This window comes from Anopheles maculipalpis, chromosome 2RL (assembly GCF_943734695.1).
Source record: "Anopheles maculipalpis chromosome 2RL, idAnoMacuDA_375_x, whole genome shotgun sequence".
In the NCBI taxonomy this organism is placed as follows: Eukaryota; Metazoa; Arthropoda; class Insecta; order Diptera; family Culicidae; genus Anopheles; species Anopheles maculipalpis.
The window spans coordinates 23233057-23247902 of NC_064871.1; the positions used below are offsets into that span (position 1 = coordinate 23233057).

At 45.4% G+C, this 14846-nt stretch overlaps 2 protein-coding genes across 3 annotated transcripts in view; one reads left to right on the forward strand and one right to left on the reverse strand.

The window, feature by feature from the left end:
• Positions 1 to 14846, reverse strand: part of LOC126559152 (39S ribosomal protein L43, mitochondrial) — a 169016-nt gene that overhangs the window by 49276 nt on the left and 104894 nt on the right. The window lies entirely within an intron of this gene.
• LOC126556771 (uncharacterized) overlaps positions 6671 to 14846 on the forward strand; it is a 364167-nt gene continuing 355991 nt past the window's right edge. For both annotated transcript variants that reach the window (XR_007607033.1, XM_050212256.1), the window contains exon 1: positions 6671 to 7042. Coding sequence is in view for 1 of the 2 variants with exons in the window: in XM_050212256.1 (XP_050068213.1) it covers positions 6671 to 7042 (372 nt within the window). In the remaining variant the exon portion in view is untranslated. The remainder of the gene's footprint in view (positions 7043 to 14846) is intronic.

The following is a 14846-nucleotide window of genomic DNA, read 5'->3' on the forward strand; positions in this document are numbered from 1 at the left end:
GATTCGCTTCCCTGGCTGCCCGGTGCCGGGTTGCGTGCATAGTTGGGTCTGGCCTAGCGGGAGATGGCTTTAAAATCAACCTTTTTTTTTTTAAATATTCCGACACATTGAACGTTCTCGCTGTCGATTGATTGGAACGTCTCATGGGTGGGTGAGCATTTTCGGCAAACCTCAGCTCGTTGGCTGTGCATATCGTGCGACTGATTCGCCACACGGTGGTGTCAAATATTGATTATTGGTACGCTGTTTGATCGATGCAGAAAATGAGGAACGTCTTTTGATGGTGCGTCTGGTAGATGGTGCCGTATGGCGGTGACAGATACTTATTTGGAATGCTAAGGTCGTTTTTACCCTCCAGTGAGACTGAAACTGGAGTCTGATGTCCCTGGAGCGTGTAATTGTACACCAGTGGATGCAAGCTTGGGTTGGTAATCGATGCCATCAAAATCTATTTGGAAAATGTTTGTTAATAATTCCATGGAAATTGTTGGAAGAACCGAAGCCGCGTTTATTCACTGAACACGGTGTCTACAAGCTTTCCCACTTATGTAATCGGTTTCACAGGGTTGGATTTACAGAGCTATATTTTAAATTACAAAATGCTAACCAAACAGCTTCTGGTCATAAAGGGCGCTCTGTTTTCACGGTGGCGTTTTATCTGATTTTGACGGTTCTGTTTCTGCACGCGTCGAAACAGTTAGCTGGCGTACTCACGTGGTGGTTAATTCTAACGCCATGTTCGTGTGGTTATTATTATTGCTCATGCTTGTTTATTCTGATCTTTTATCTGGGGAGTTAAATTATCTATTCTTTCTTCTTCCTCTTCATTCCATAGAACGGTACACTTATTTTTGCTCAGTGATCTAAAACCATAACCCATGTGGTTTCACCCGTTCGTTTACATATCCACCTTCTCCTTAACCGTAGTTTGCTTTCAACCGTGGTGTTAGGTTTCTGGCGTTGGCCCACCCGAACATGTCAGCAACATAGAAACAAAAATCCCCATTTCACCCGACATGTTCAAACGGGGGTTTTCTCTTTTATGCGAGGTACTGTTTATTGTGTGCGTGTGTGGATAGAATGGATAAATAAAAAAAAGCTGATGGCACGTGGCGCTGAACAACCACGGGTTTTTATCAAAACGCATTATTCAATTTGTGTTTTTCAATTTGCTAAAGTTGTGTATGATGATTCAATCCCTGTGCAAATCTATTCCACCGTAAAGCCTTTGGAGTCTACATAAAAAAGAAGCGCATTTGTTTGGTAAACGAATTTCTAAGTAAACTGAAATCATTTCAGTTTATTTGACGTGTGCTGAAGTTTGGTGACGAGCATGCTGGAATATATGGTTCGTTTAAAAACTGTAAATGACGCTGAAATATTCCGATGAAATCCCTGCATCAGTTTACGATGGCTTAAACGCTCTCATCACTCCGGAAGCGGTCGCGATATGCAAATGAAGTGCAAACTTCTTTCTTCCGGCTAGAGCGAACGATCAGCTATCCCTGCTATGATGAACGACCCCAGAGAGCGGCCGGTAGCCGCTGCACTCGGAAGTCACTGCGCGCAAAACTTTCACGAGCGCAAGAACCCAATTAGCAAGTGCCGGTGGTGGTCGGTCTGGTGGACCCATTTCTCTAGCAACTTCCTTCACTGTAGTTCGAGGTACACTGCTAATGAAAATAGCTTGTCCAGCGATGAAGTGTTATCCTGTTGCCATTCGCCACCGTAAACTAAGGACGAACTTTTGTAAATATTTAATATTCAAAACAGAGCGCCACATTGAAGTGGCGAGGGTGGAAAGATTCCTTTCTTTTTTTTTTTTTGGTTGTTGCCTATAAGGTTTAGGTTTGGATTTTGAGTTGGGTCGGTTGTTTGAAGCGGATTATGTTTCGTACCGTAACTAGGACGAGGTAGCGTTGTGTGAGAGATAATCGAGTTAGGTGAGCTGTAGTTAAAGGACACTAGCTGCTGGTTTGCTTTAGTAAAAGCTCCGCAGGATGTTTGGTGAGAATGGTATTTAAATCAACCTTAGCTCACAAGAGGAAGGATTTCAATAAATAGGAGATTTTTTGAAAGCGAATATTGCTCCAAAAATCCTCCTAAATTATATTGAGGTCCTATGATTTCTGTAGGGCGGTTTGGTGGCAATAGTGATAGCGGCACACGACTGGACCGGTATCAAATCCAAACCGGACCGCCTCCCTCAAGCAGTACTGATTGCTTCTTCTTGAAGCATATTACCTGTTAAAGTTCATCTGTGAAAACATTCTAAATTGATGTAATGGTCTTGTGTGATTACATGCTTTACTCCACTGTCGGAAGTTTACCTTTCCTGCGCTGATGGTAGGTTAAGGCATGAGATGGAACTAGCAGATGAATAAATTTAGCTTCAACCTTAGAATATCATCAAGAAACTCTAACACCATAACCTTAGTATATGCAAATATCGATGGAAACGAGAATGTGCCTTGAGAATGTGCCAGCAGTCGCCCTATACATTCCTTATCAGAGGGGTTTTCCGAGAGAACTAAAACACTATCAGCAAAATGTAAGCTTCGTCCGGATAGTAGGTAAATCGTACACACGCTGAAAATGGAATTCCTTTAAATTGACTCCAATGTCCAAACCCTCTTCACCTGCTCCAGCATGGACCGGACGGATAAGTGATATCAGACCCTCAGGATCAGGTCGGAGTATGCTGCTTGCTACTGTATCTCTGACCACGATTTGTTTCGCATTTATCTCGGCATCGGTGCAGAGCTTCCCATTCACATGTCGGCAGGATTTACATGCGACATTACGCCGCATGCAAATACTATTTGCATACTTTCCTTCGCTACCGAATAGCTTTAGATTGCTGTCAAAGTTTACCCGCCTTTGGCAAGGGCACAGCACAGCGCACACCTTACCAGCTTTATGCTAATACACATCACCGCGCGTTCACAACCGACGCGTCGACCGGGTCGATGAAAGCACACCAAAATAGAGCGCTTCTGCAAAGCGCCAAATCTCTAGGCTCCGCATGACGGTGGTGCGTCTGGAGCAGGTTCGTAACCGTAGTAGAAATGGCAGACGCAGAGTTTTCCCCGGATTTTTGGGACGGTCTTATCGTGCGAACAGCAAGCACAAGCAACATGCGCTCAGGTGAATGACTTGTTGTATCGCTCATGACCCTTGCGTAGCTGCACCTGTGGTGGTGGGGTGGTTTTTTTTTGGGTGAAAATTTATTCCAGCCAAAAATTGAACCCGAGATGAAGGATAAGAAATATGGCAACTTTCTCGCTCTCTCTCTGTCTCTCTTTCTCGCTTTCTCTCTCTGTCAGTTTCCCTCGAGGGGAAGACATCCGAGTTACTGCAGAACCATTGACGACGACCGTCGTCAGACAGCACGAAGGAAACAACGTACCGAAAGCCGGCGGTAATGTCTGCTGGGAATGCAAGACAAAAGAATCCTTTGCGAAAACTCCACCTGCTGAGGCTACGGTTCGAAGGACAAAACACTGAAGGGGTCCCCGATCCGTCAATGGAAGAACGCTCCGGGCACCTATTTCTACCCTTTTTTTTTGCTTAATACCAGCAAATGCGTGTCCTTTTCTATCCCCAGGAAGATTGCTTGCTCCGCTTCTCCTTCCGCTGGTGTGACCTTCAGCCAGACAAGGTGAGGGCTTGGGAATTTCGCATTTATTCAACAATTCATTCATCGGTTGCTTGGTCGGGCCTGGGTAGGGTGGTGAACATTTGTTTGTGCCCGAATGTGCACACGTCCTCAGAAGGAAGCAGCTTGTGTGCATAGTTCGTGTACGATGGTATGCCTTGTTTTGCATTTCTTATTTTGCCAACCTGCGCTGGAATGTCGGGTGTTGGGATTTCGCATCAACAATCTTATTTTTTGTAGCTCTTCCGCCAGCTTATCGCTTGTTCCGGAAGCTTGAAGAGCTGTTTCACGAAATCTTAGACGTGCTGGTTTCGTCTGGCAGAAGGTATTTTTGAGAATTCAACCCTACTCTTTACAGTGGTATCAGACGAGACGCTCTTTACCAAACTCCCCACCCTGCGCTGGGACATTAGAACTGATTATATGGGAGTTAACCAAAAAGCCTGTTTTGCCGCTAAAGTGCTTTGTTTGTCTACCGAGCTTACATGATGAGTGGATGAGCATAAATTTCAACGAGCTGCTTAACAGTGCCCACCTCTCATCGGATTCCCGGTGCGCGAACAATGCGTGCCGTGCCCGGGAATCATTCTAACGATCACCTTTCAGCATTCACTTTTCACGCGCTGTTTGTCTCCATAAGTCATCACCATCGTCATCATCATCTTCATCTTCAAACGACAGTGGTTTCCATTAGGTAGTGCCCAGCCGTGTTTTTGTTCCGCAGCCCGCCAGACAACTTCGGTCGCTCGCGTCGCCTTTCGTCAGCGTCAAACAGCTAGAGCAAATGCCTACGAGATCTCTTCACCTTTCACGTGATCTCTCGTGACTGGCTGGCCGTGGTTTATGTGCGGCAGCCATCTTCACGTTTCTTTTTAATTGCCACATTCATAAATCTTAATCTGTCAACGAAAATTTTTCAATCCTCCCGCTCCCGATGGGTGGTGGAGCTTTTCCTTCCTCGCTTCGACCTACCCCGCGATCGGTTTCTGGAGGTCACCGGTGCGCGGTACCGTGATGTGTTGCTGCTCGTGGCCGCGTCATAAATCTTTCTCGAATTTTTAGAGCCACAGCAAAATTATTCCCTCGCTCGTGATGGGCGCTCGGCGAGTGGGTGGGTAAATGGAAAAGCAGTACGTGCCTGCACTGGAACGAGAAGATGAGTGGTTAAGCATCGCTCGATAGGTTGCGCTTGGTCGTTTTCGTTTGACTTAAGAACGGATCAGCATCCCACGGTTGTTGTTAGAGTTTTTATTTCGCTCTTCTCCACATGCCAGTACTGACCGAGCGCAAGGGTCCCGTTTTCTTGCGGGAAGATTGTGGCTTCGTATGAGCACTGTTTTACTTGGACTTTGTGTGTGTGTGTGTGTTTTTGTTGTTGGTATTATTGTTGTATTACCGCATTACCTCACTCTCCTTAATCTTGAGCACCACGCAACCGGGGAGCGTGTGTGAGCGCGCGCGATCGAACACAGGGCACCATAATAATAATCTTTATCATCATCATTAACCAACTCGTCACGATTCCAAATGGTTAACTTTGTTTGCTTCTACACACGCTTTCTCTCGCTCTGTTTCTTTTCTTTCAGGCCGAGAAGATCTGTCGCTTGAATCTTCTGCGAGTGTTTGCTGCGAAGGAGATCCAGCCACAGTCAGGGCACGCCGTTCGCCTTGCTACGATGGAACCGCGGTTGTAGCGCTTTTATCGGCAAAAAACTGGCGTAAAAAGAGGACCTTCCACTTCACTGTGCAATGAACGCGATTCGTAATTGCACCAGTTCTATGCCATCGTGCTTCGGCCGCGGAATGGTGAAACTGGAATCGAACATGGAACAGAGGCACATAGAGAGAGAGAGATAGCGGCCAAGCATTCCATTGCATGCGGCAACTTCTTCACGAATTGTGGGAGACTTTCATAGCTTGCTTTCAGACAGGCCAAACGAAACGGCCACTAAGTAAGCGACATTACTCAAGGAATGCGACGTAACAACGCACCCAGAATACGGAAGAAGCGCAAGAACAAGCAATGGGAAGAAAGGTGTGTAAAATACACAACGAAAGCATCGTAAACGTCGGCCACTGCTAGGGATAGAGAGTCCTTGGAGTCCGTTTCGTACAATGTAGAGCAGGCAACACACCTCGAAAGCTCTGCAACAACGAGCCCAAAAAAGGGGTCGAAAACAACCGCACAACTAAACCCGAACGACATCGAATGGCCAAACGAGAGCTCTAAACTGTCAAAAAGGTACCAAGAGAGCTTTTACCTCGTACGACTTGTTAGAACAGCAAAAAAAAAAAAAAACCCCGAAAAGGGATAACAAATGAAAAACGGAAAGGGCTCAGCAAAAAAAAAGGGAAAAGTAATCGAAAATGATCATTAAACAAAAGGTGAAAAAACGGAACAAAAAGAAAGATATACACAGCGAGGTAAATTGAGAGAAGATGAAAAGGAAACAGGATGAAACCGGCCCCAAAACGGATGGCCGGTACGGTGTATGCGTGGGTACGCGAAGGTTTCGCCGGAGAAGGACAAGTTTAATTAAACGTTTTGTGTTTACCTTCGTTTTGCTTGGTTGTTAAAATTGTTCCTCTTCTTCCCCGACAGTCTAGCTTTTTTTGGAGGAAACCGGGAGTGCACGTGAAGCTGCTTGCGTAAGTGCTGTGTAATAATAAAGTGCTTGGATGTGAACGTGTGCGTGTTCGCGCGTGTGTGTGTGTACGGCCATTACTTCCCACGCGCGCATGGAAGTGTGGCCAAAGTTCGGTGCGTAGTGAACGAAAACGGCGTGTTGTCGGCAAAAAAAAGAAGAAAGAAGTAGAAGCTTATCACAACATAAAAAAGCCAGTCATTTTTCGCTGCTGCTTTTCCATCCCACTGCTTGCTGTGGGCGGATGTGCGGTTAATTGTGTGAGTGTTAACTGGTGCCAATTCCCAAAACCGGAAGTGAGGTTAGGGAAATCAATAAAAAGTGTACAGGCGTACCAGGTACACGGGAGGTACTACTGGCCGGAAGGATGGCGGTAAGCAACATCGTGTGCGAGTGGTTGCGCGCCCTCGGGCTGGGCCAGTACGCGGAAAGCTTCCTCGACAATGGATACGACGATCTGGAGATCTGCAAGCAGGTTGGCGATCCGGACCTGGACGCGATCGGGGTACAGAATCCGGCCCACCGGAGCAAGCTGCTCAAGAGTGTGCGGCTGCTGCGGGAGAAGGGTGCGGCCAGCGTGTACTTTCAGCTGAACGATCCGAAGTCACTGCTGTCGGACAACAGTGACAGTTTGGAGCGTGACAGTTCGCCCCTGATGCTGAGCGAGCTGGAGGCATTGCTGCAGGAGCAGCTGAAGGCGGACGGCGTTTGTTTGACGGCACATCCATACTCCACACCGGTAAGTGAACCTTATTCTATATTTCTGCTAACCAGTTTCGTCTTGTAGTCTTATATAAATCGTTTAAAGTGGTGATTTTAATCAAACAGAATCACTCCAGTTAATTCCTGGGGTCGTATTGAAACTCTGGAAAACAAAACTGTCCACTCTTTCGTCCAACACTCAAAGTTAGAAGTTAGAAGTCCCAACGGAATGATTCTTTTCTGGAAACAGTATTTGAACACGGCTACGAATGTCTAGATAGAGAGGTTTGAAAACTTTTCTAATTTCACCCGATCGTAACGAATCCGTTCACTATGGTTTGCCTTTGTTGCCGGTGCCGGAGTGCTGAACAGAAATTCTTTTTCAACGATTTCAAACTTTCCGTTTGCTTTTTCGCTCTGGTACGCCTCGCCGTGCTGCGGAAGAAGTTGAGTTTGAAGTTAAACGATCTTACGCATGTCTGTGCTTTATAGTTTGATTCCAAGATGTTCCATATTGTTATTTGGATAAGAGACTTTTCGATTCCATCTCTTAAGAGTGGTGTTACGAAATTTTCGTTAGGACAGAATATCTTGACATGCATGACGCAATAGGAGTTTGTGATTGAAGAAACCCATTTTGATTGTCGTTACGTCAAATTGATTTTTTTTTGCGAGAAGTCGTAGTTCAAAAACTACACCAGAAATCTGAGTCTCGTGCATACCGGCATGATGCGTGTTCTGACTACCAAAAATATTGAAGTAAAACTTGATGTATTGTTAAAACGAACCCCCCGGCCCGGTTCAATGTTTTAATTGCTCACGAACAACTTTACTTCGCTGCACTTTTACGTCAAGGCGTCTTACTGCCCACGATTATTCAATGAACCAGCGGCACTATCCAAGCTATTCCATTGCAAGATGGGAATGCTTTTCGGTAAAGTTTTCCCTGCCCTTGTCCAAAAGTCCTGACCACCCATGATCCACCGATGGCATCAAGCCAAACGCTATGTTTGGTTTAAAAGCCACGCGAAAAAAGAACCCTCCAGACAGCAACTTGAGTTTTTCATGTATCTAAAATTTTACGAGTCTCTCATGATGGAAAAATAGCAATTCGTTCGCCGCAAATGTGTGCTGGAATGTTTGGTGAATGTGTTTTCATCGCCGTTTTGGTAGAGTACACACGAAAGGAAGAGTGAGCAAAATTATGGATACTCTTGGCATTGCATGAGGTGTGTACTACAGAGCAAACATGATTCTATTTATGGGCAAAGTTGCACTACTCGTAAATGGGTTTGGAATAAGTTTTTTATTACGTCATTACCATCGTCTTTAGACAGGGCGAGTACGAGCGAGAGAGAGAGAGAGTTATAGTTCGCTTGTAACGTCTGGGAACTAGCGGGCGGACTAGAGCATTAGCATAATCCGCATCATGCTCGCATCTTCGTTCCTTGCTTGGTTGTTGCCCCTGCTGACAACCAAGCAATACCCTGGGATATGATTATTCAGTTTTCGTTCGCATCGTTGTCAACAGTCTTGTATCAAACTGGCCAAATTAGTCGCACAGAGAATTCGGGGGCTCCGTGCTGGATGTGCCTCACGGACACCCAGCAACATAAAAGCTTTGATGTGTGGGAGCTGTAGAGCATTTGTAACGCAAACCCATCCCCCAATGCAATATCGTTCCGAGCTAGCAACTTCGGAAAAAGGTAATTTTCATTGCTAATGTACCGACCGGATCCGAGCTGGCGTGTTGCGTCGGATTTCTGGCGTTGTGCACGACAAAAGAAATCCAGCCCATGTTGAAGCTCAGCTTGATGTGGTGTGTTTGTGGGTTCCAGCGTCCATGGGATGCGTCCTAAGACGGGCTTGAATTTCGTTCGCCAATTTAGGAAGATTTGGAAGATCGTCCCAAAAGCGTGGTGAGTGCCAAAAAGGGTTAGTGAGGCGAAGTGATCGGGGGAGAAACCCCCATCCCCCGAATGTCTGGCGTAGAACGAATCTTAAGAAATGCAAACCGCTTACCCAAAAAAACCGGCAAGCGTAAGTTGTACTAAAATGCAATAAAACGTAATTTACGATTGGAGTTCGTTCGTTTGAGGCTTTTTTTTTTGGGGAAGTTAGTTGTGTAGTAGTGTTTTTTGGGCTGTTCTTGTTTGTTTTTTTTTTTGGCTGAGGCTTCACGTAAAGTTAGATACGATTTTCAACCCCGGTAGCCCCGAAGGGTTCGGGGAAGACCTTTCAGACAGATACCTTTCCCGCACGGTGGGTCGAGGCTCAACGGATGGTATGGCCGTATGTACTCGAAAATAAAAGTCAAGTAAAATGATGGTGACCTGAGACATACGGTTTGGTAGTTTGGTGTGTTTGCCGGATAGTCCGATGGCACCTGCAGGCATAAAAGCAAAACAAAAATGGAGCAAAAAAACCTGACCTGTAAAAGTAAAACGTAGCACCATCGTGAAAAGGGTTTTGCTCGACCGGGGCCTGCAAACATCTTCGTCTGGCATTGTCGGGCTGTGATGCTCGGGTCCTGAAGAAGATTCCATCCAGTAGTACCGCATACGTAAACCAGGACCGACAGAGGGCAAAAACGGAGGTCGAAACTTGCAAACGGTTTCTGGAGGGAGGGAGGGAGGTGGGGCAGAGAATCATAAAAATAAATCAACGAAGACTGCAACTTTTGCGGCTCCTGCGGGGTCTGTGACTTTTATATTTGGTTTTCCGGTCCGTCCCCTTTGCGTTTTCGGAAACCGTGAGTTTCCACCCGTGTCTGGCAGCGGCAGCGCAGCGCTGCAGGGCTTTCGTGATGGAAGTACTCGCTGTCCACCGGGTCCCGGTTAAGTTTTGCTTTCAAGCTTTCTTTCTTTCTCGCTTGCCTGCTATAGGGTAGTATCGTGGGCTAACTTGTGCACAGCGGCTGCTCCGCAAATTCTGGGTGGCTTTTTGGCTATAACTGAAAGCGCTGAGATGGGTGAGGTCGGTCGGAGTGGTCTAGCTGTCGGGAAATTTTTTACAGTAATAGGTCAGAAACGTACGAGGACGCAACGGCGAGGGAAAGAGATAAAGATCCAGAAAAAAAAAACCATTGCTGATGCCATTTTCGCTAATAACCGTACACGATTTTCCTCATGCGGTATAGTATCATTGGTTGAACCATTTTTACCCGCTGGAATGGTGATATTTTACAAAAGTGGGGCCATTATTCCGTCCCAGGTGCCCACAGAGATAGCGGGAACTGGAACAAGTTGGAAATTGTTATTGCAAATCGATAGCAAACCGTCCGGGGTGGACCGAAGCGATTCCGATGTGGTACAAGTAATTGATTAGTGATAGGGAAAGTGGAATGAAATGAACTTCCTGCGTGGAGATTTTATATCTACTGTTCAAAAAGGTATTTGGGAGGAATCTTTTATGTTGATAGAGATATTGGTTTTAGTTTAAATTAAAGGTCTAAAGGAATGAGGACCTTTTGAACGAGAGCTACGAGAGAGATTCAGATTACAATTTAGTATCGCAGATAGACTGCAAAGTACTTTGCTGTTTGTTGCATCAAGTCTATATAGAACAATGGTACGTACGCCATTTTCCTGGTTCTCTCTAAGCAAACCACGAATCATCTGACCTAGAATCGTAATCTTATAAGAAAGGTCACAGCTGGCGATGGTCCAGCGCTATTTAGAATCACAATTTATTGCACGCACGCTGGCAACTCATTGTTAGTCACTTCTGCGGACAGTGAGCCTCAATTTTCTCATGCTTATCAGCTGGTGCATATGCTTACCCTCGACCCAAACGACCCACCAGCCAAGGAAGCGTATTGAAGTTGTGATTTCGCGTAATAAACACAAAACGAACACAAACGAAAGGTTATCGTCAAGTCAGTAGGCGTATAGTCGCTTGCATGTTAATACCCGTTCAAGGCGTTCTTTAGCTACAATTTTAGCAAGAAGCTACTTCAAGTCAAAGGCCTTCTAGGCCTTAGCGCCAAACATTTTAGTCTCTTTTTTTTGTGCCACTCGTAACCGATGGAATTAATAATTACGGCAAACGAAGACAATCCCGGGGGCAGATGGCTATCCTTTGCTGTGACAGGGATTTTAATAACAAAATACCCGAAAAATATTGTTTGCGAACGATGGCAGAAACAGCTTGCCCGGGTCCGAGCCAAGCGGTGGGACAACGAATGGGAGAATGGGGATGTACGATGTGTGCAAATCGAAGTTTGGGATAAAACTTTGCGAGCAAAGCCGAAAGAAAAACCTTAAAACCGGTGATGTAAGCTTGGGTAAGCGGAAAAAGGTCAATCCACTTCACCGAGGGCAGCAACAGGGTGCTTGTCGAGAGTACGAGTCCTTTCTTTAAGGATCGGAGTATTAGATAGGGGACTCCCGTATTTTTTTTTTGCGAGTTTCTCCCGGTGGGAGGAAATCGATATGTTAATTTGCATGCCGTTCGAAAGACAGAATGGGATGTTTTGTGTGTGTGTGTGTCTGCACGCTTTTCGTTACATAAAAAAAATGGAAGGACTACTTTTAAACATGCTCTTGAAGCCGTCGTTGGATGAGACTCTCCCCTGCTGTCCCGCTGTGGTTACGAGCCTTGTTGCAACGAAACCTGCTCTCATTTATCTTTGCCGAACCGTTCCCACGGTAATGGATGATGGCGCTCGTCAACTTTTTGATCTGATTGCTTGCCTACCTGTCGTCCAGGCAGAGCTGCTGGCAATACGTAGTGGAAGACAGAGTGCAGAGTGATGGTGCTCTTAGCACTGCTCCTCGTAGTTATTGTGATGCGTCAGATAACAACGGCAACGACAACAGGTCCTTGCTATCTGCCATTTACCTGGCCATCGGACCGCCGAAAATCCCTTCCACCACTGACGGGGAGCTGCTGGCGAGGGCAATAATCTTTCGTCTGTTGTTTTTTTTTCCCTCGATGTTGACCGGGTCAAAATTTTGCTTGCATCCCGTCATTCAGTCGTTCGTTTGTTTTTACCGCTTTTCGCCTGCTCCTTCCGTTCCGGGTTTGGATACGCTGGAAATAATTTGATTCTTCTGGCAAACCCTGGCGAACTGACAGCAGCGATCCAGGGGGGGAGTTTCGATTAGCTGTGGAGCCTAGTGTAGCTGGAGAAAAACCATCCTTGCAAGAAACGTTGGATACCGACCGACGGGACAACACAGGCATACATACACGGGCGCACGCGGTGGCCAGCATAATCATCCCTTCGCATCGTGAGATGAAAGAGCTTTTCCGTTCGGCACTGGGGAGGTGCTTTTTCTTCCAATCGTCTCGCGTGTCCTGGAGAGTGAGGTTTGCTCTTGAATAAAGCGAATCGCTTTGAACTTTGACCGCACCGTCAAGCTTTGAGGGTGAGTTTGGTGGGTGTTGGTTGGTAATGAAACCGAAACACAGCTCCCGGATTCAACTGGCGATCTATCCCCCACCCCAAGCAGATCGGTGGAGTTGGGGTGGATAAATATTTCAATCAATTTCATCTGTTTTTCCTTCCCGTCCTGGTAGAGTGCGCCGCACCACCAAGTCTGCACCTCGCCCGGACCAATAAAATCATCAAATCGGTGCAATTAAATTTTAATCAAACGCAAACCGTTCCCCCCTCCTTTCGTTTCCCCTACATACGGCCCACTTGTTTGGGAAGATTGTTTTATCGTTAAATAGAAATCAATTTCGCGTAGGATATTCGATGCCGCGATGCGAAAAGGAGAGCAATTAGAGGTGTGTAGAATCAACTTTTTCGACAATCCAAAGAGTGTCCGATAGTCATCGCTAATTAAATGATTTGTTTTTTAAAGGAGTGACCAGGAGAAGGGCAGTGGGAAGCGTTTGCAGAAGTACAGTATTTGTGAACATATTTGCGAATAACGCTTGGGCATGAATGGCGAGGAAGGTCGAGCGTGGTGCGCCAACTGACTTCATTAATCCTGCCCAGTAATAGTACTAGTTTGTTTACCCACGTTTTGGCAATTGATCGTAAAGTCGTGTTTATGCACTACGGGATTTGGTTGGGGGTTGTTAGCTTGAATTTTTTTTTTTTACTTTTGTGAATTTTATTTAGAGTTTATTCCGGGTTCCTCTATGTAGACTTCATCCTTTCCACTACAAAAAAAAACTTTGCCAGTTTGCTTGTCATCTTTCGCCGCATCGCCCGGACGGTACATCGGCATTAAATAATTTACTTAATTGGATTTAATTTCGGAAAGCTTCTCTCTGGCGCTAGCAGTTTTTGTGTTGGTTTTGTTTACTCACAAGAAGCGTTTTCTTTTCTATTTTACTTTAAGGAGAGCTCTCTAACTCAATCAGATTGCCCGCTAAAAAATAAAAGAAACGAACATCAAGTTTTCGCTGGTTAGGATTTAAAAGTAAGCAGAAGTAAAACTTTACTACCGTACCGGTCGTGAACTTACCGGCATCGATTTAAGTTGGTGAAATACTGTGTGAATACTTTTTATTTGGTTGGTTTGTTTTATTTCCCCCTTTGAAGCTAATCAAATTATTGCAGAACCAAATCAACGCACAAGCATTTCGCGAGCTTTTTTTTTTGCTTCTTGGTTTGAAAGCAAAAGTTCGGTTTGAAATTATCTAATTGCATTACTTACGCCTGTCATCACTGATGAAGTCACGGGATTGCCAGAAAGAACAGAAAGATTGCCAGTTGAACATTCATAGTTTTTAAATGAATTTTATCCGGCCGCTTTCAATATCTTTAGATTGTTGAAATTGCTCTTGATTGTCAAATTGGATAGCTCTTTTCCTGTGCATGATGTCGTATAGTTTCTGTAACGCTATTATTTTGTATTCAAAACTAAAATTTGTGGACTTTTTCACTGCTGCAATGTTTGTCTCATTAAATTGATTTTTTTCGGTCAGCGCTGCTGTGGCTTTGCTCTGCTTACCGGCGCAACATTGTCCGCTAGGCCTCCAGCTGGAACAGAGACGGAAATCAGTGGATAATGAAAAATGGTCATAAATTGTAGCACAAAGTGTGTTGCACATTTGTCCTGTGCGCCCTTCGGAACGGCTCGGGCAGATGGCTTTCCATTGACGAGGCGGGTGTGAAATTTCCGGCGTTTACATGAGTCCCTTTTCTTTGACAAGCGTGTTGCGATATAGCTACGATAGTTTACTGTGGCGGATGTATGTACATATGTGTGAGTGTTTGTTTGAAGGGCAGATTGCATTTCAATGTTTGGTGTTGGCGTGCCTAGTGAGGGCGCCGATACCTGCCCAAAAACACTCAGCATGTCCCTTTTGTCAGTTCATTAGGAAGGCTATGTGCGTGTCGATAGTAATGTGTGTGTGTGTGTCGCTCGATGTCGCAGATGTGTGTATGCTACACTAATCGGCTTTTGCCCTACGCACCTTGTACGCATATTACAACGGTCAGCATAGAAGCACGGAATGCGAAAGTAAAAATATGGCTCACCAAAGTTCAGCCATTAATGTGTGTAACTCACACGTGCTAGGGTTCTGGTTCACATGACACAAAGCTTTGTAATATGATTTTGTAGTTGCTTTGTAATGCAAGCATATTGTAGCTTCAGAATGGAAACACTCTTTCAAACATTCACATGCCCTACAGCCTTCTGTACAATGTTTTTTTCACCGTAGTTTTCCGTCAGAAAAGCATTGGTAAATTACCTTGCGTATAGACCACCTTTAATGTGGTCAAACTACTGCCGAGTTTCAGCCTGGTTGCGGTTCAACCTACCGGGAGTTTAATTTCAGTCATTTTCACGCTGCATTGATTACCTGCGACCCAACTTCTTATCTATCCTTTAACCAAACTACTACTCGTTAATTGCCCAAGAATACGGTGGTAA